Source organism: Anarrhichthys ocellatus, unplaced genomic scaffold, assembly GCF_004355925.1.
Source record: "Anarrhichthys ocellatus isolate YVR2014 unplaced genomic scaffold, GSC_Weel_1.0 scaffold3, whole genome shotgun sequence".
Lineage (NCBI taxonomy): Eukaryota > Metazoa > Chordata > Actinopteri > Perciformes > Anarhichadidae > Anarrhichthys > Anarrhichthys ocellatus.
In genome coordinates, this window is record NW_022280033.1 from 5,094,149 (window position 1) to 5,107,427 (window position 13,279).

General features: G+C 44.2%; 1 protein-coding gene across 1 annotated transcript in view; it reads left to right on the forward strand.

The window, feature by feature from the left end:
* Positions 1–1,722: 1,722 nt before the first annotated feature.
* sdccag8 (SHH signaling and ciliogenesis regulator sdccag8) overlaps positions 1,723–13,279 on the forward strand; it is a 21,780-nt gene continuing 10,223 nt past the window's right edge. The window contains exons 1-13 of the mRNA XM_031877513.1: positions 1,723–2,010; positions 2,662–2,823; positions 2,959–3,044; positions 3,226–3,339; positions 3,448–3,573; positions 3,923–3,997; positions 4,189–4,253; positions 4,395–4,595; positions 4,724–4,862; positions 4,988–5,140; positions 5,286–5,420; positions 6,243–6,359; positions 6,697–6,839. Coding sequence (XP_031733373.1) covers positions 1,944–2,010; positions 2,662–2,823; positions 2,959–3,044; positions 3,226–3,339; positions 3,448–3,573; positions 3,923–3,997; positions 4,189–4,253; positions 4,395–4,595; positions 4,724–4,862; positions 4,988–5,140; positions 5,286–5,420; positions 6,243–6,359; positions 6,697–6,839 — 1,583 coding nt within the window. The 5' untranslated portion in view covers positions 1,723–1,943. The remainder of the gene's footprint in view (positions 2,011–2,661; positions 2,824–2,958; positions 3,045–3,225; positions 3,340–3,447; positions 3,574–3,922; positions 3,998–4,188; positions 4,254–4,394; positions 4,596–4,723; positions 4,863–4,987; positions 5,141–5,285; positions 5,421–6,242; positions 6,360–6,696; positions 6,840–13,279) is intronic.

Below are 13,279 nucleotides of genomic sequence, written 5' to 3' on the forward strand. Positions count from 1 at the left end.
AAAGATGATGAGATACACCCTTCCACTGAACATCACACACACACACACAACATTACTTTATAACTATTTCATTTGAAACTCCCCCATCTGTGTCATTTTTGCCTGGAGCTGGAGGCAACTTCCACATTGAGGCAACAGCGGGTCCAGTTATGAAATACACATAACTCTGTGTACCACACAGGTATTTTAAGGTATTTGTATACAACTTTATCCTCTTTCATCTCTATTTGCACCCCCCCCCCCCCCCCCACATTAAATGTGATTTACCCCTCTTACTTTTAGCATGAATAAAAAGTATATAAGCATTTAATAAGTTGTTTATAACACACTGTTATGTAATGATAAACATATAAAATGACATTTTAAAGGTTTGTTAATGTATCCTCAGCTATTATATAACTTCTCCTCTCCATAATTGTACACAGTATAAAATTGCGTAATTATATATAATTACACACTTTTGTTTAAAATTGTTTCTATTTGTGCTTTATACTTTTAACTGATGCTGAGCTTAGGTTGACCGTTCTTTGAGTAGTAAGACAAAGAAATTCTGAACTAAACTTCCACGTATTTGATTGACAAAAAATAATAGCATTATTTTTCTTTTACAGATTGTGGGTTTACTTATAAATATGTAAAGTTAGACGTGTGTGTTTGCGTTTCTATAGCTCTTAACACAGTGAATAGCTTGTGATCAATTGCCTGCTTGTTTGTTTCATTTTTTTAAATCTCAGGCTGATGTTTGCATGTGTTTGCATATTTATTTGCGTTTTTGCTGTGATGTCTGGTCTTGATGCAGCAGTTTAGCTTTTTATCCAACACAATGTCCTCCCATTGGAGAGAATAGAGTAATCTTAACTTGCTGGGGCTTTCAGCTACATCCTATGGGTTAAAATAATGACACCAATGTATTCATGAGAAGTTTCCACAATTTCACAACCCAACAGCATATTTATGATTTGAAAGTAATTCTGAGTAATCATGATTCAATCATGATCAGAAAGCAGTTCATGGGTCGCCCGACAAGCCCGATATTCACAGCCATTTTTAGCTCCACCAACTTGCTGTTTTACATTAGATGAGTGTTGAGTCTGGTGTTAAAACTGCAGAGGCTGCAGAGCTGTGTGATTTATAAGTGGGTTTTGAATAACATGCCACCCTTCCTCATTATAGTCATTTAATTCAATGTCTATATCCAAAATGTTGCTTAAAAAGCTCGTAAAGAAGTTCAACGTTGACATATTTTGAATGCTTCCCTTGAAATAACTATAAATAAATAAATAATGTTATATGTACAAAACATAAACTTATAAAACATGATGCATTGTTATGTTTAGGCTATAAAATCTTAGAGTCTGTAGTGTACCTAGTACGTAAAGATGTCAGATGTCAGATGTAATGGAGTTAAAATGTGCACAATTTCTCTCTGAATTGGAGTAAAGTAGAAGTATAAAGTAGCATAAATTAGAAATACACAAGTAAAGTACAAGTAGGCCTAAATATGTACTTGAGTAGGACTACAGTTCTTGAGTAAATGTAGTTTCATTCCACCACTGCTTCGGCTACATAAATGTAGTGTATGAAGTTGCAATACACCGTAACCACCGGAGGGAGGCGCAGACGTGAAAATATTAATTGTGACTACAAACAAGGACTACAACTCCCAGCATCTGACTGAGTTTGCGGAAGTGGGAGGCGTTAGCAGATGGTTGCCTCGTTATTTTTAAATTCACTTTACACGCATCGCGGCGGTGTTATAGATAACATTGTAGGAGATAAGAACACTCATCTCGGTGCGCAAAACAAACGCACCGTCGCTTAGAATCGATGACCGTTTCTACGTGCGACACATTCATGGTTGTTGTAAATATTGTACACAGCCAGCCTCGCGTGTGTAGTTAGTGTGTAGTAATAAAGCGTGATTTAACATCAGTTATACATCAATGAAACCGTTTGACTCAGACGAGGAGGAGGCGGAGCAGCTGGGGGCTTACCAGAAGGAGCTGAGACGTAAGTTAAATGCTAAATGAAGTCAAAATGCCTGAGTTCATGTAGAGTTACCTTTCAGCTGTCATTTAAACTGCAGTACTAAGAGCCTTGGGTGAATACAGTCGTGTCACTGCCACCTGTTGTTGGTTCCCAGTCCAACCGACAATCAAGTCATGCTCCAATTTCATAAGAACATTATACTTGCAAACTATTGGAAGTCTTGCGAAACAATTGCAAGGACACCAAGATGTAACATTATAATTATGTCCCAGTAACCCATGACAGGGTGGAATCATGCAGAAAACCAGCTGAATACCGTGCAGACATCATTAATAATGTTGCTAATGTGCTTTTCCGACAGTGACATGCAACATTTCTGCTGTGAAAATCTGTGTTTACTTGTTTGTTTACCTAAGTTGATTTTATTTCATTCAGCAGTACTTGAATGAGCTATAAGAATAGTTTAGATGTCAACACGTATGTATCCATCAAGTCTGTGTTTGGTTAATTGTGAATGCTTATTATACATCCCAGTGGATTCACAAATTGTTTCTAATTTGGGTAGTGGGCAAGTGTTTTAGTTCACAGACACCAACTAAACTGTCATGGCCGGGGGCACAGAAATAATACGCTGTATGAGACCGGTGTCTGTGAGTGTGTGTTTGGTTTCAGAGCGGGCCAACCAGAGCATACAGCAGCTCAGCAGTGCTTTGGGGCAGCTGAGCTCTGATGGAGATGAGGTGGAGGAGCCCAGAGGCAGCGCTGGCAGCCTCTTCACCGCCACGGCCGAAGAGAACAAGGCTGCATGGAGCCAAAAGACACAGAGCGAAGCAGGTGACTCAGTGATTAGTTGCGGGACGACTGTCCGACAAAGACGTTGTAGTACACCACCTGGAGATTTCCCTACACAGAGTCATATTGAAATGCTTCCTGTGTGTGTGTGTGTGTCTGTGTGTTTTGACATTGTAGTTAATCAGCTGAAGAGCCTTCTACTGAAGCAGTGCAGAGAAATTCCCTCTCCTCTCACTCCTTCAAAGAAACAGTCTCCATCCAAGGTAGAGTAAGCCGCTTTGCGTGGTTAAATATTAAGATGCATTCGACCCAAGGAACACGCTTTACCGATTTTATCAGGCTAGGGTACGATTTCTCCATCGTTAAATGTGGTAAATCCTTCAGACTTTTCCATTATGTTAATATTTTGCTTGCCATTCTGTTGTCTTTTCTTTCCTCTGTTAGAGAGTACAGCAGGAGGGCCGGTCCAACGTGCCGGCTTTTCAGGATTTGGTACCAATGATTCACAACCAGTCAGAGTACATCCAACACCTGGAGGCTGAAGTCAAATTGTGCAAGGTCTGTGCATACATATGTGTTTTGTGTGTGTTTATATTTGCAGTCCATTTGACTATTGGGGCCAGTTTGGATCCGTTTTGATTCACTTCTCTGTGTGCGTGAGTTCAGGAGGAGCTGCACGAGATGAAACAGCGGATCCGAGTGGTGGTGGTGGAGAATGAGAAGTTGCATTCAGGCCTCAAGTCCAAAGCTGTGGATGAATCCCTGAAAGAGTACACAATCCACAACTCCATGGTAATGTGTGTTTGTGTGTGAAAATCATTTTTAGGATTTTTGTGCTCGCGAAATGTATGTACATCCGTACTAAGTTTACAAGGTCACAGAGATCATAATATGTGAAATAAAGGATGGAATACTTGTGAGTTTATTTTCAAGTTACTGACACTATGGTTGCCTCTATCTTCATTACTCCACATACATTCACTGATGGTGTAGATATCAGAGCTATCTTCAGGAAATATCAGTCAAGTTGTTACATCCAGCATGCATTGCAAAACGATTAGAGCAAACGTGGGTAAAGTTTCTTCTTGTAAAATGTAATAAAGATCTTTAAAAGTGTAATCTGTCCTGATGTGTTCTACAGGTGAACGGGAGTTTGGCAGCCAACAGCCACAGCATGCTGCACAAAGCAGAACACACCACATGGAGCAACGAACTGGTAGAGATTATAGATCAGCTTTCTGCTCTCCTCGTGTTACTGTTCACTTCCTCTTCTCCATCTCATTCGGTTGCTCTGGAAGATTGTGGCCAAATCATAATCTCATCCCATCCTCTTTAAATCCATCGATTGCTTCATAGTGTTTCAAGGGTCCATGCATAGTCTGTTCTGAACCTGTTTGTGATCATCAGGAACAATTGAAAGTGATCTACCAGGCCCAGATTGAAAGCTTGGAGGCTCAGGTCCTCTCCCTCAGGTCAGTGCACTCTAGCTGTGAAGCCAGCGTAGCCAGTGACTTTGGCCTTTTCTTTTTTTTTATTGTTTAATTAAAAAAACAATATTAATTTCCTTTTCTCTCTCTGTTTCTCCTCGTTTCATCTTTTGCTTCCGTCTTCAGGAAGGATCTGTCAGTCAGTCAGAAGGAGTGTGAGGAGGTGAAGGATCGTCTGAGACTCCGGGAGAAACAGGCTGCAGATGCACTGAGAGCCGATGGAGCTCCTCGTGTGGCCGGAATGTGTCTGAATTGTGCGCAGCACGAAGCTGTGTTGGCTGGGACTCACACAAACCTGCATGTCCAGACTATTGACAGATTCAAAAAGTCAGTGGTAGCACACAAACACAAAAAAGGAAACTACATATTCGAAGAAAAAGAGATCCAGAATTAATTTCCCCATCTGCCTTTTTTTTAACGCTGCTCGTGCATTTTCTTGTCCATCAATCTTTTAGGGAGCGTGATGAGTTACTGGTGGCTCTGCGCGGCGTGCGTGCGAGTCAGCAGGAGGCCCAACAGAGGGAGTGGTCGGCCTGTCTCCAAGTCAAGCAGGCTGTGGAGATGGCGGAGGAAGCAAATCTGTACAAAGCCAGGGTCAGAGAAACACTAAGTGTATAAATACACACTTTTCCAGCGGCGTTAGCTCAAAGTGTATCTTCCTGCTATGCGCAGGTTGGCTGCTTCTGACAGACCCTCTGTGTCTGTTCGTATGCATGCAGGTGGAGGTGCAGTGTGAGCAGCTGTCCAGGGAGCTGGCTCGACTTCGGGAACAACTAGAACGAGAAGCACAGGCCTTGAAGGAGAGACTGGCTGAGGCCAGAGAGGAGGGCCGGGCTGAGGCCCGCAAACAGAAAGAGGAGCTGGCCCAGACAGTAAATGTTGCTTATTCACTTTTTGTGTGTAGAGACAACTATTGTATATGTATGTAGTTCCAATCCACAGCTCTGGTTGCTTTGAAATACTTGACATTTTTATTTTTCAATGAAATGCCAATAGAAAACTGTGTGTGTGTATCAGGTGTCCAGCCTCTCCCAGCATGTCGCTGAACTGGAAGGACAGATGGACAGAGCTCACAGAGACAAGAGCTCACTGACCAGTCAGCTGGAAGATACTCTTGGCAAACTTACCAGCCAGGAACAAGACAATACCAAGGTACACTGTCTGCGTTGTGCAAGACAACCTGAAGTCAACATGTATGTATTCTTACTTTTGCTGCTAGACCAGTACTTAAAAAAGATGGCTCTACCTTTGAGGTTCGCAACAGTCCTGATACTCCGGTGCAGGCTGTACGGTCTACTTGTAATGCTTTTGTAAATCCACTGGGTGGCAGCAAAGGTGTATCTATTTCAGTATTTATTCTCCGTTGTTGGAAGGGTGAATTCAACATGTATGTATAGTTAAGTTTAGGGTGAGGTAAAAACCAGGCCTTGCTTGAAGATGCTTAGTTCAGGTTTTAACTATGTGTTATTGCAAAATGATTGGCAGGCAAACGGTAGCAAAGCGGTGACAAAATTGCCAAGTGGGCTGCAAGGTTTGGAAGACTCGGGTTCAAGCGTTGCATGTCAGCAGATGTTCACCCTGCTGAAGTGTCTTGAAGACACCGACTCTTTACCAGCTGTAGTTTATCTTCTCTAGATGACCCAGAGCTCTGACTGTGTTGGGTTAGGGCAAAAGAGAAAACACATTTTCAGTGCGTCATTATAATTAAATGTTTTCTAATATTAATATGTATTATTAGTTGATAAATGATGATGATAAAAATGATAGTAGCACATAGTGTAGTAATGTAAACATGGATAATATAGGAGCAGTAAATATGTAAATAGTAGAATATGAGTGCTTTCAGGGTAGAGGGGGCGTGAAATGCTTAACCATCAGTATTCTAACATACTTTAATTAGATCAGTGAAGGACAGGAAGTAATAATTGTTAATTAAAGGACTGGCTGCTCTTAATCAGTTCATGTCATCTCTAGGTGTGCGTGGATCTTCGATATCGGCTCAGCCAGGCCCAGCTGAAGAAAGAGGAGGCAGAGAGAGAGCTCCGGGAGCTCCACACCAAGACCAGCAGACAGATGGAAAAGGCTGCGCAGGTACGTCTGCATTCAACCCATTGATTAGTTTAGATTCATTAGATAACTTAAGTAATTACTTAAGTTTATAAGTCAGACAATGACCAGTTTGTTTAGTTGATCATTTAGTAAGCAGTCACCAAATTTGAGGACGGCGTAAATAGAATGCCTCACTCATATTTCAAAACACTATGTTACTGTTCGTGAATCAAACTATTGTGATTTTTAGACGATCAAATCATTCTCTTCTCAACCTTTACGTTGAGATTGTTGTCAGCCTTAAATGTTTTGTTTGTCTGCGGACATAAGGTGGGTTGTTTTGAAAGATTTACTCGCCTCTTCCATCTCTGCGGGACAGGAAGTGGAAAGGCTGAGCTCAGAGCTGGTTGGCTGTCGGCAGCATCTGGAGGTTGTCCAAAAGGACGGGAGCCAATGGCAGGCCGAAGCCCTGAGCCTAGCAGAACAGCTGGCAAATGCCCAGCGCCAACTGCACCTCACCAGGTAGTACCTAATCCTATTATACGTGCCACCACACACTCACACACACACTCATACATACACACACATACACACAGCACTCCCCTCTGCCCAGCTCCTGCCCAGCTCAGCCCAGTCCATTCCAGTTCAGACCAGCACACCAACTGTACCGCACCAGGTAACAGCTAATCCTATCATACAAACCACACACACATAAACACAAATGCGCCGCTGTGCAATGGTCCCGGTACCAACTGGACCTCACCAGGTCACCTCTAATCCTGTTAAGCATGCCACAACATAATGCAATACACACACAAACACACGCACACATATATTTCTACACACGGACACACTGCCCACTCTGTGCCACCAGGCCAGTGCCCAGCCCAGCAACAGCTCCAGCAGAGCCAAAATGGCGCCTGAGCCTTCTTCTGTCCCTGACACACACACACACACACGTGCGGCTGATGGTCACTGGACAGCCTGGCCTCAGTGCCACCTGCCAGTGCCCTGCACCCGTTCTCACGACAGGCGCTACCGGCTCTCCTCCCTCTTGCCTCCGTCTTCTCTCTTTCTATCTATTTCTGCATCTTTCTTTGTTCTTGTTCCCTGTTTCACTTCCTCTGTTGTTCTTTTATCATCCCATCCTTCTTTGCATTCATCCATCTATCTTATCTACCTGTAGCTCTTTCGTCTTCATGTCCTCAGCTGTCATTCTTTGCCATCCTTTTATAATTGAAATCCTCATGTTTTTTCTCTATCATCTTCTTTCTTATTATTATTTGATCCTCTCCTGTCCTGCATTCCTCCCATTTCTTTTTCTTCCCTCTGTCCCTCCTGTCATCCGCTGGCTGCTGTTCCCTTCCACACCATCTACTGCCAGGGCCATGCCAGCCCATGCCAGCCGCCCAGGGCACTCTCTCACCCCGCTGCCCACAGCCGAGGTGTCTGAGATGGGCACAGATGTGGCGGTGGTGCCCTGTGGTGCTGGAGGCTGCGGGATGCAAGTTTGTATAATCTATGAGTGTGTGTGTGTGTGTGTGTGTGTGTATTTGTGGTTGTGTGCCTATCAGCTCGGTGGCGTGTGTGTGTGTGTTTGTGTGTCCACCGCAGCTCCCGGCTTGATCTGTGTTTAAGTGTGTTTGTCTGTCAGCTGGCCAGCGCTACATGGCGGGCCGTCGTGTGTTTTAGGGATGAGGTAAGGAGCGTGCGTGTGTGTGTGTGTGTGTGTGTGTGTGTGTGTGTGTGTGTGTGTGTGTCTGTATTTCGCAGCCAGCTGTGGAGAATGACATGCATATTGATGTGGCAACATGATGACTTTGACCTGTACTAGAGGAGCCACTGGACTAAACCATTTTACTACCATCATGTGTGCGGGTGTATGTGCATGAGAGAGTTTATAGTTTTAGCTATCCACAGATGCATACTAGATGTTTGACAGCTGTTGACTTGGCTGAGCATGTAGCCATTCAAATTCAATTTTAGTCATTAGCAGTTTAAGCCACTTCTGATACTGATTTAATACGGATATTCATTCTCCTTAGTGGATGAGAAGCATGTTCACATTTAGTTTCACAAAATTAAATCTAAAGCCATGTTTAGAGCTTTTCAAAAGCAGTGTTGTACGCAGGTACAACAGTCATAAAAACTACAAATCCCCACAGTGCTTGATGAAGTTAAAAAGCCTGTTCTGTACAGGAACATGTTATAAAGACTTTAAATATTGTCACAGGATTGAAGATCACAAAAATCTACAGGCCTACATTTTTAAGGAGCTAATTTTACTTGAAGCTTGGGTTGAATGTCTGAAAGTGTTTTTGTGAAGTACTTATATACCATCAGTGCTGGTCAACCAAAAACGGTATGTTACCATCATCATACTCTGTTATGACTTAAACTTAAAAAACAACACATTATAAGTTTACACCTACAGCATTAGCTTGATACATGATGAAATACAGGCACTTTGTTATACACTATTAGCCCGAAACCAAAATGAATTATCCCATTTGACAAACTGGCACGTCATAAATGTTACTTTACTGCTCTATTATAGTATTTCTGTAATCCTGAACATCCACACATTTACACCTGCCGTTGTAGAGAGGGGTTAGAGACGTGATAATAGTACCACACATACGGGGAAAATGGCGTCCAATTTACTTCAAAGGCATTCATAATTATGCAAGCGATCACGAATAGATTGAGGGAGAGCTTGAAGCTCAGCTCACTGTCTCAGCTCTACCACACACGGCCAATCGATGCGTGAAGCAGGAGCGAGTGGCCGTGTCAGAAAGTGACAGAAATTGTTGGATGCTGCTTCCAATTTCAGACAAAAGATGTGGGCGGAGGATCATTTAGACGATATTGGCCCAACAAGCACTTCGGTTGAAGCGTACTGATGCCTTGAGATAAAACAAATGCATGAAAATGACTTTTTTTTAGCTTTAAGGTTGCTACAGGTCACCACTGTGTCACGTTTGATGCTCATCGTTACGCTTAGCATTGCGAATACCAAGACAGGAACTCTAGTTGTGCTGAGGACACACTGAGGATTTTAGTTTCTATTCTCATCACTCACAGTTAAGCTGTCCAGCAGGCTTGTTTTTCCAAATGTGGTGTTTACTTAGAAGCCCTTAAAGTCTTTCCATCCAGCCATTGATCCAGCCTTGTCTGTTGATATAACATCAGAGTTTTTAAAGATGGAGTTGTAAAATATCATTGAGATATGTGCAAATTAAGGAGTTTTTTTTTTTTGTTTTCCAAAACTGGACATTTTTGAAGCGGCGTAGAAAGCAAGTATCAAACACAGATACCGCCCACTTGTCATGGACACACCGGCTGAGGTTTGGTCACCGCCTTTCTCCGTCCTCAGGACGCCTTTTTACTTTTTCATTTTAGTTTTTCTCTTTATTTTTCCCCTCACTTGTCATGTTCTCTATTGCTTTTTCTCATGCTGTTCCAAACGAAACAAATAAACCTCAAGCAGTTGTCTCCCTCCCCTCCCTCTGTCTCTCTCTTTCTGTCTGTCTGCAGGCCTTCTGGGGGTTATTCAGAACGACATGTAGTTCATTCGTAGTCGTGCCACTATTGGCCCTCTCTTGTCTTTGTAGCTGTAGGGAGCTGGTTTGTGTGACTGTGTTTGTGTGAGAGTAAAACTGCGAGAGATTCACAGTAGCGGGGCTGGAAGGCATTTGTACGACCAGCCTTGGAAGGCAGCTCTTTGATTCTCTCTCTGCAACTTGCTCGCTCCCCTCTTTCATTCTGTCCTCCTGTCGTGGCCCAAATGATCACAGCCCGTCTTCAAACAGGGGACCTGAAGCACAGACAGCCTCTGTTTGACTACTGATCGCCACTCCTTCCTTTCTGATAAACACAAATGTATGCACACACACACATACACACACATATTTGTTTGTACAACTGCATGCCTGCAAATGTGCACACTGATACGCACATCAGTCGCATCCACATGCCTGTACACACAGACTCGCACACATACAGATGCATGCACGCATCCGGGGGTCCCATGGCGGCTGGTGCACTGTGCTGCGCTCCAGGATTGGATCATCAGCCAGCTGTGAGTTGGACAGCCCAGGATCTGTCCTAATCCCAGCCACTCTGTTCACATCGCCTCACACACACACACACACACACACACACACACACACACACTCACACTCCAGCCCCAGCCCAGCAGAGGGCTTTACTAAGTTTGTTTTGTTTGTTTGCTCCTGTCTTTCTTCACTTTCTTTCTTCTTCTTTCCTTGTCTCCATCCGGACTTATCTCTCCCTGTGTTGTGATCACCGATCCCAGAGGTCTCAGTGAAAAACTGCCCAGCATAACTTCTGTTTCAACACGTGCCAGATAGGCATGGATGTGTGTGTTTGCATAGTGTATCCATGGTTAGTTGGGACCTGTGTGCCTGCTTTGTGCTTTGGACGAATTTAACTACTGCGAGGTCTCAAATCTTCAACCGGTTTTGGTTATCCCCATAAAATCAAGCATCCATGTTCATGAGGGTGCTTGCTTAAACCTGTAGATGGACGTGAAGCTGAAATTAGGCTACTTCAGTGAAAACGTTTACTTCCCTTCACTTTCTCACCTAGAACTCTTGACTATGGATTCCTGGACCAGGACATGACCATTCATATCATTTGATCTGAGGCTGTAGCTCACAGACACTTAGTTGAGGAAAGGCTGCTTCATCTGCGTCCCAGGGTTTTCACCTGCTCGTTGTTTCAGCTGTATTTGTTGGTGTGTCAATGTGTTGTTGGTGGTTCTCCACCTTGAACTGATCCTCCCAGAGTCAGGAGACGATTGTTGTTCATTGCTTTTGTTCCCAAATCATTTGCTCTCAGGCAGGTTGTCTAATGGGAGGCTTTGACCCATGTCTAGTGGTTCTTCTTTTTGTTTTTTGATTAACAGTTTGTTCCCAAATGATTAGTGAAACAAGGTATTGTCATAACATTTTAAATAAATGATTTAAATTTGACCATATGTGGTACATACCCCCCCAAAAATGTGGTAGTTATATCACCTTTGAAAGCATTTAGCCTATCGTTTTAGAGAATGTGGATCCTGTCAGCAAAGTCTTCAACTTCCACATCTGAAAAAAAGAAAATAAATACAATTCCTTCATCTTGACAGAAGGTCATGGGTGTCTGCAGGGTGGGCGGCAGAGATGGAGGAAGCTGTGAGCTGAAGAAGACCTTTTGGGCTTGGTCAGCCCAGAGGTCTGAAGCTTTTGTGGCCTTTGAAGCAAAACCTCAGGTGTGGATATGGGGAACAAAGACGCTTACATGACTCAGGGAAAAGATTCAGGGCATTGCCCAGAGTGTTCTTAGCAAGGAGAACTGCTGACCTTAACCAGGTTTCTTCCATTTTTCCTCTGTTTTGTTTGGAGTGAGGTTTCCCTCCGAAGCGAGGGTCAAAAGACAGAGGGTGTCATACGCTGTACACACTGTAGAGCCCCTTGGGGAAAATTGGAGGTATTGGGCGATATACATAAATTTGACTTGACTATTGTTAGGCGGAAGAACACTTTGAGGACATCTTGAAGCTACATGGGATGGAGGAGTCTGGAGACTCTAGAGACTGTTTTGCCCATCTCTCTGGCGGAGGATTACTGAGGTAGTCTTAAAGGTCGTCAGTGGCAGGAATGTGGTGCTTATATTAGAAAGAAAAAAAAATGAGAAGCTTGGAAACCTGTATTCCCTTGATATAAAGGAGGCCATTTGAAGCGGTTTAGGTATCAAGATGCCTCCCCGTGGAGGTATTCAGGGCATGTCCAACTGGGAACCAGAGCAAGTTTAGAACATGTTTGAGAGATTAATGGTCTCTTCTGCCCTCGGACTGTATCGGCATATGTAGCACTCTTTCACCCAGTTAAGAGAGAAGAGTAAAAATCAAAATGGAGCAAACACTTCGAGACCCATTGCTGTGACTCTTATACTCAAAGTTTCCCAAACTCTATCAAACATGTCACGCTGCCCCTCTCTCTCTCTCTCTCTCTCTCTCTCTCTCTCTCTCTCTCTCTCTCCCTGAACCCAGTTCTTTCTTTTCTTTTTTTGTTCTCCTCCCCTCAGTTGTAGATCGTGATAGCAAGGCCTGGAAAGGCGGTGAACAGAACTGTGTGTGTGTGTGTGTGTAAGGGCGGAGAAGTGTAAATGAGGAAGGTGAGGCAGCAGATGCCGCGTCCCGCCAGAGGCTCACTTTGAGCAGCGAGTGAAATCTGGGCGCGACAAAACTGCTGCAAACCAACTCGGCGGGAGGCCCTTGTCCAATCACGGCCCGGAATAAAAGGGCCGGGGCGCCACGCGGGCTGCAGTCGCTCAGGAGAGGTGGGGGCTGTAATGAACCCTCGAGCTCTGCCAGCGAGTGCACACACACACACACACACTTGAGCACAGCATCTTTCCTCCTACCTGGCATTAGCAACGCCTAACCACTGTCACCACACACACACACACACACACACACACACACACACACACACACACACGGCTGGCCAACGGCCCTCCCAGCTGCCCTATCCGTAACTGTCTGATTAGTTGTGCTAAGCAGCCCCTCCCCTGCCAACCATGGTGCCATCTGCTACCCAACAACATGGCTGCCGACCAGACAAGCGCGCACGCGCACACACACACACACACACACACACACACGCAATCACACTGCAAGCCTCATACCTGGCACTGCCCCGCTGCTGTCACACAGAGACACACACATCAAACTTCACAGACACAGGTGTAGCCCAAAGGTATCAACACTTAGCATTTGCACAAAGGCGTGCACACAGACTCATCTAATCGCACGCTCCCAAACGAGTCACGAGGATACTTCATGCACCCCACACACACACACACACACACACACACACACAAAGTCACGCGCATAGTTGCTGTAGAGGTTGTGTGTGTGTGTGTGTGTGTGTGTGTGTGTGTGTGTGTGTGTGTGT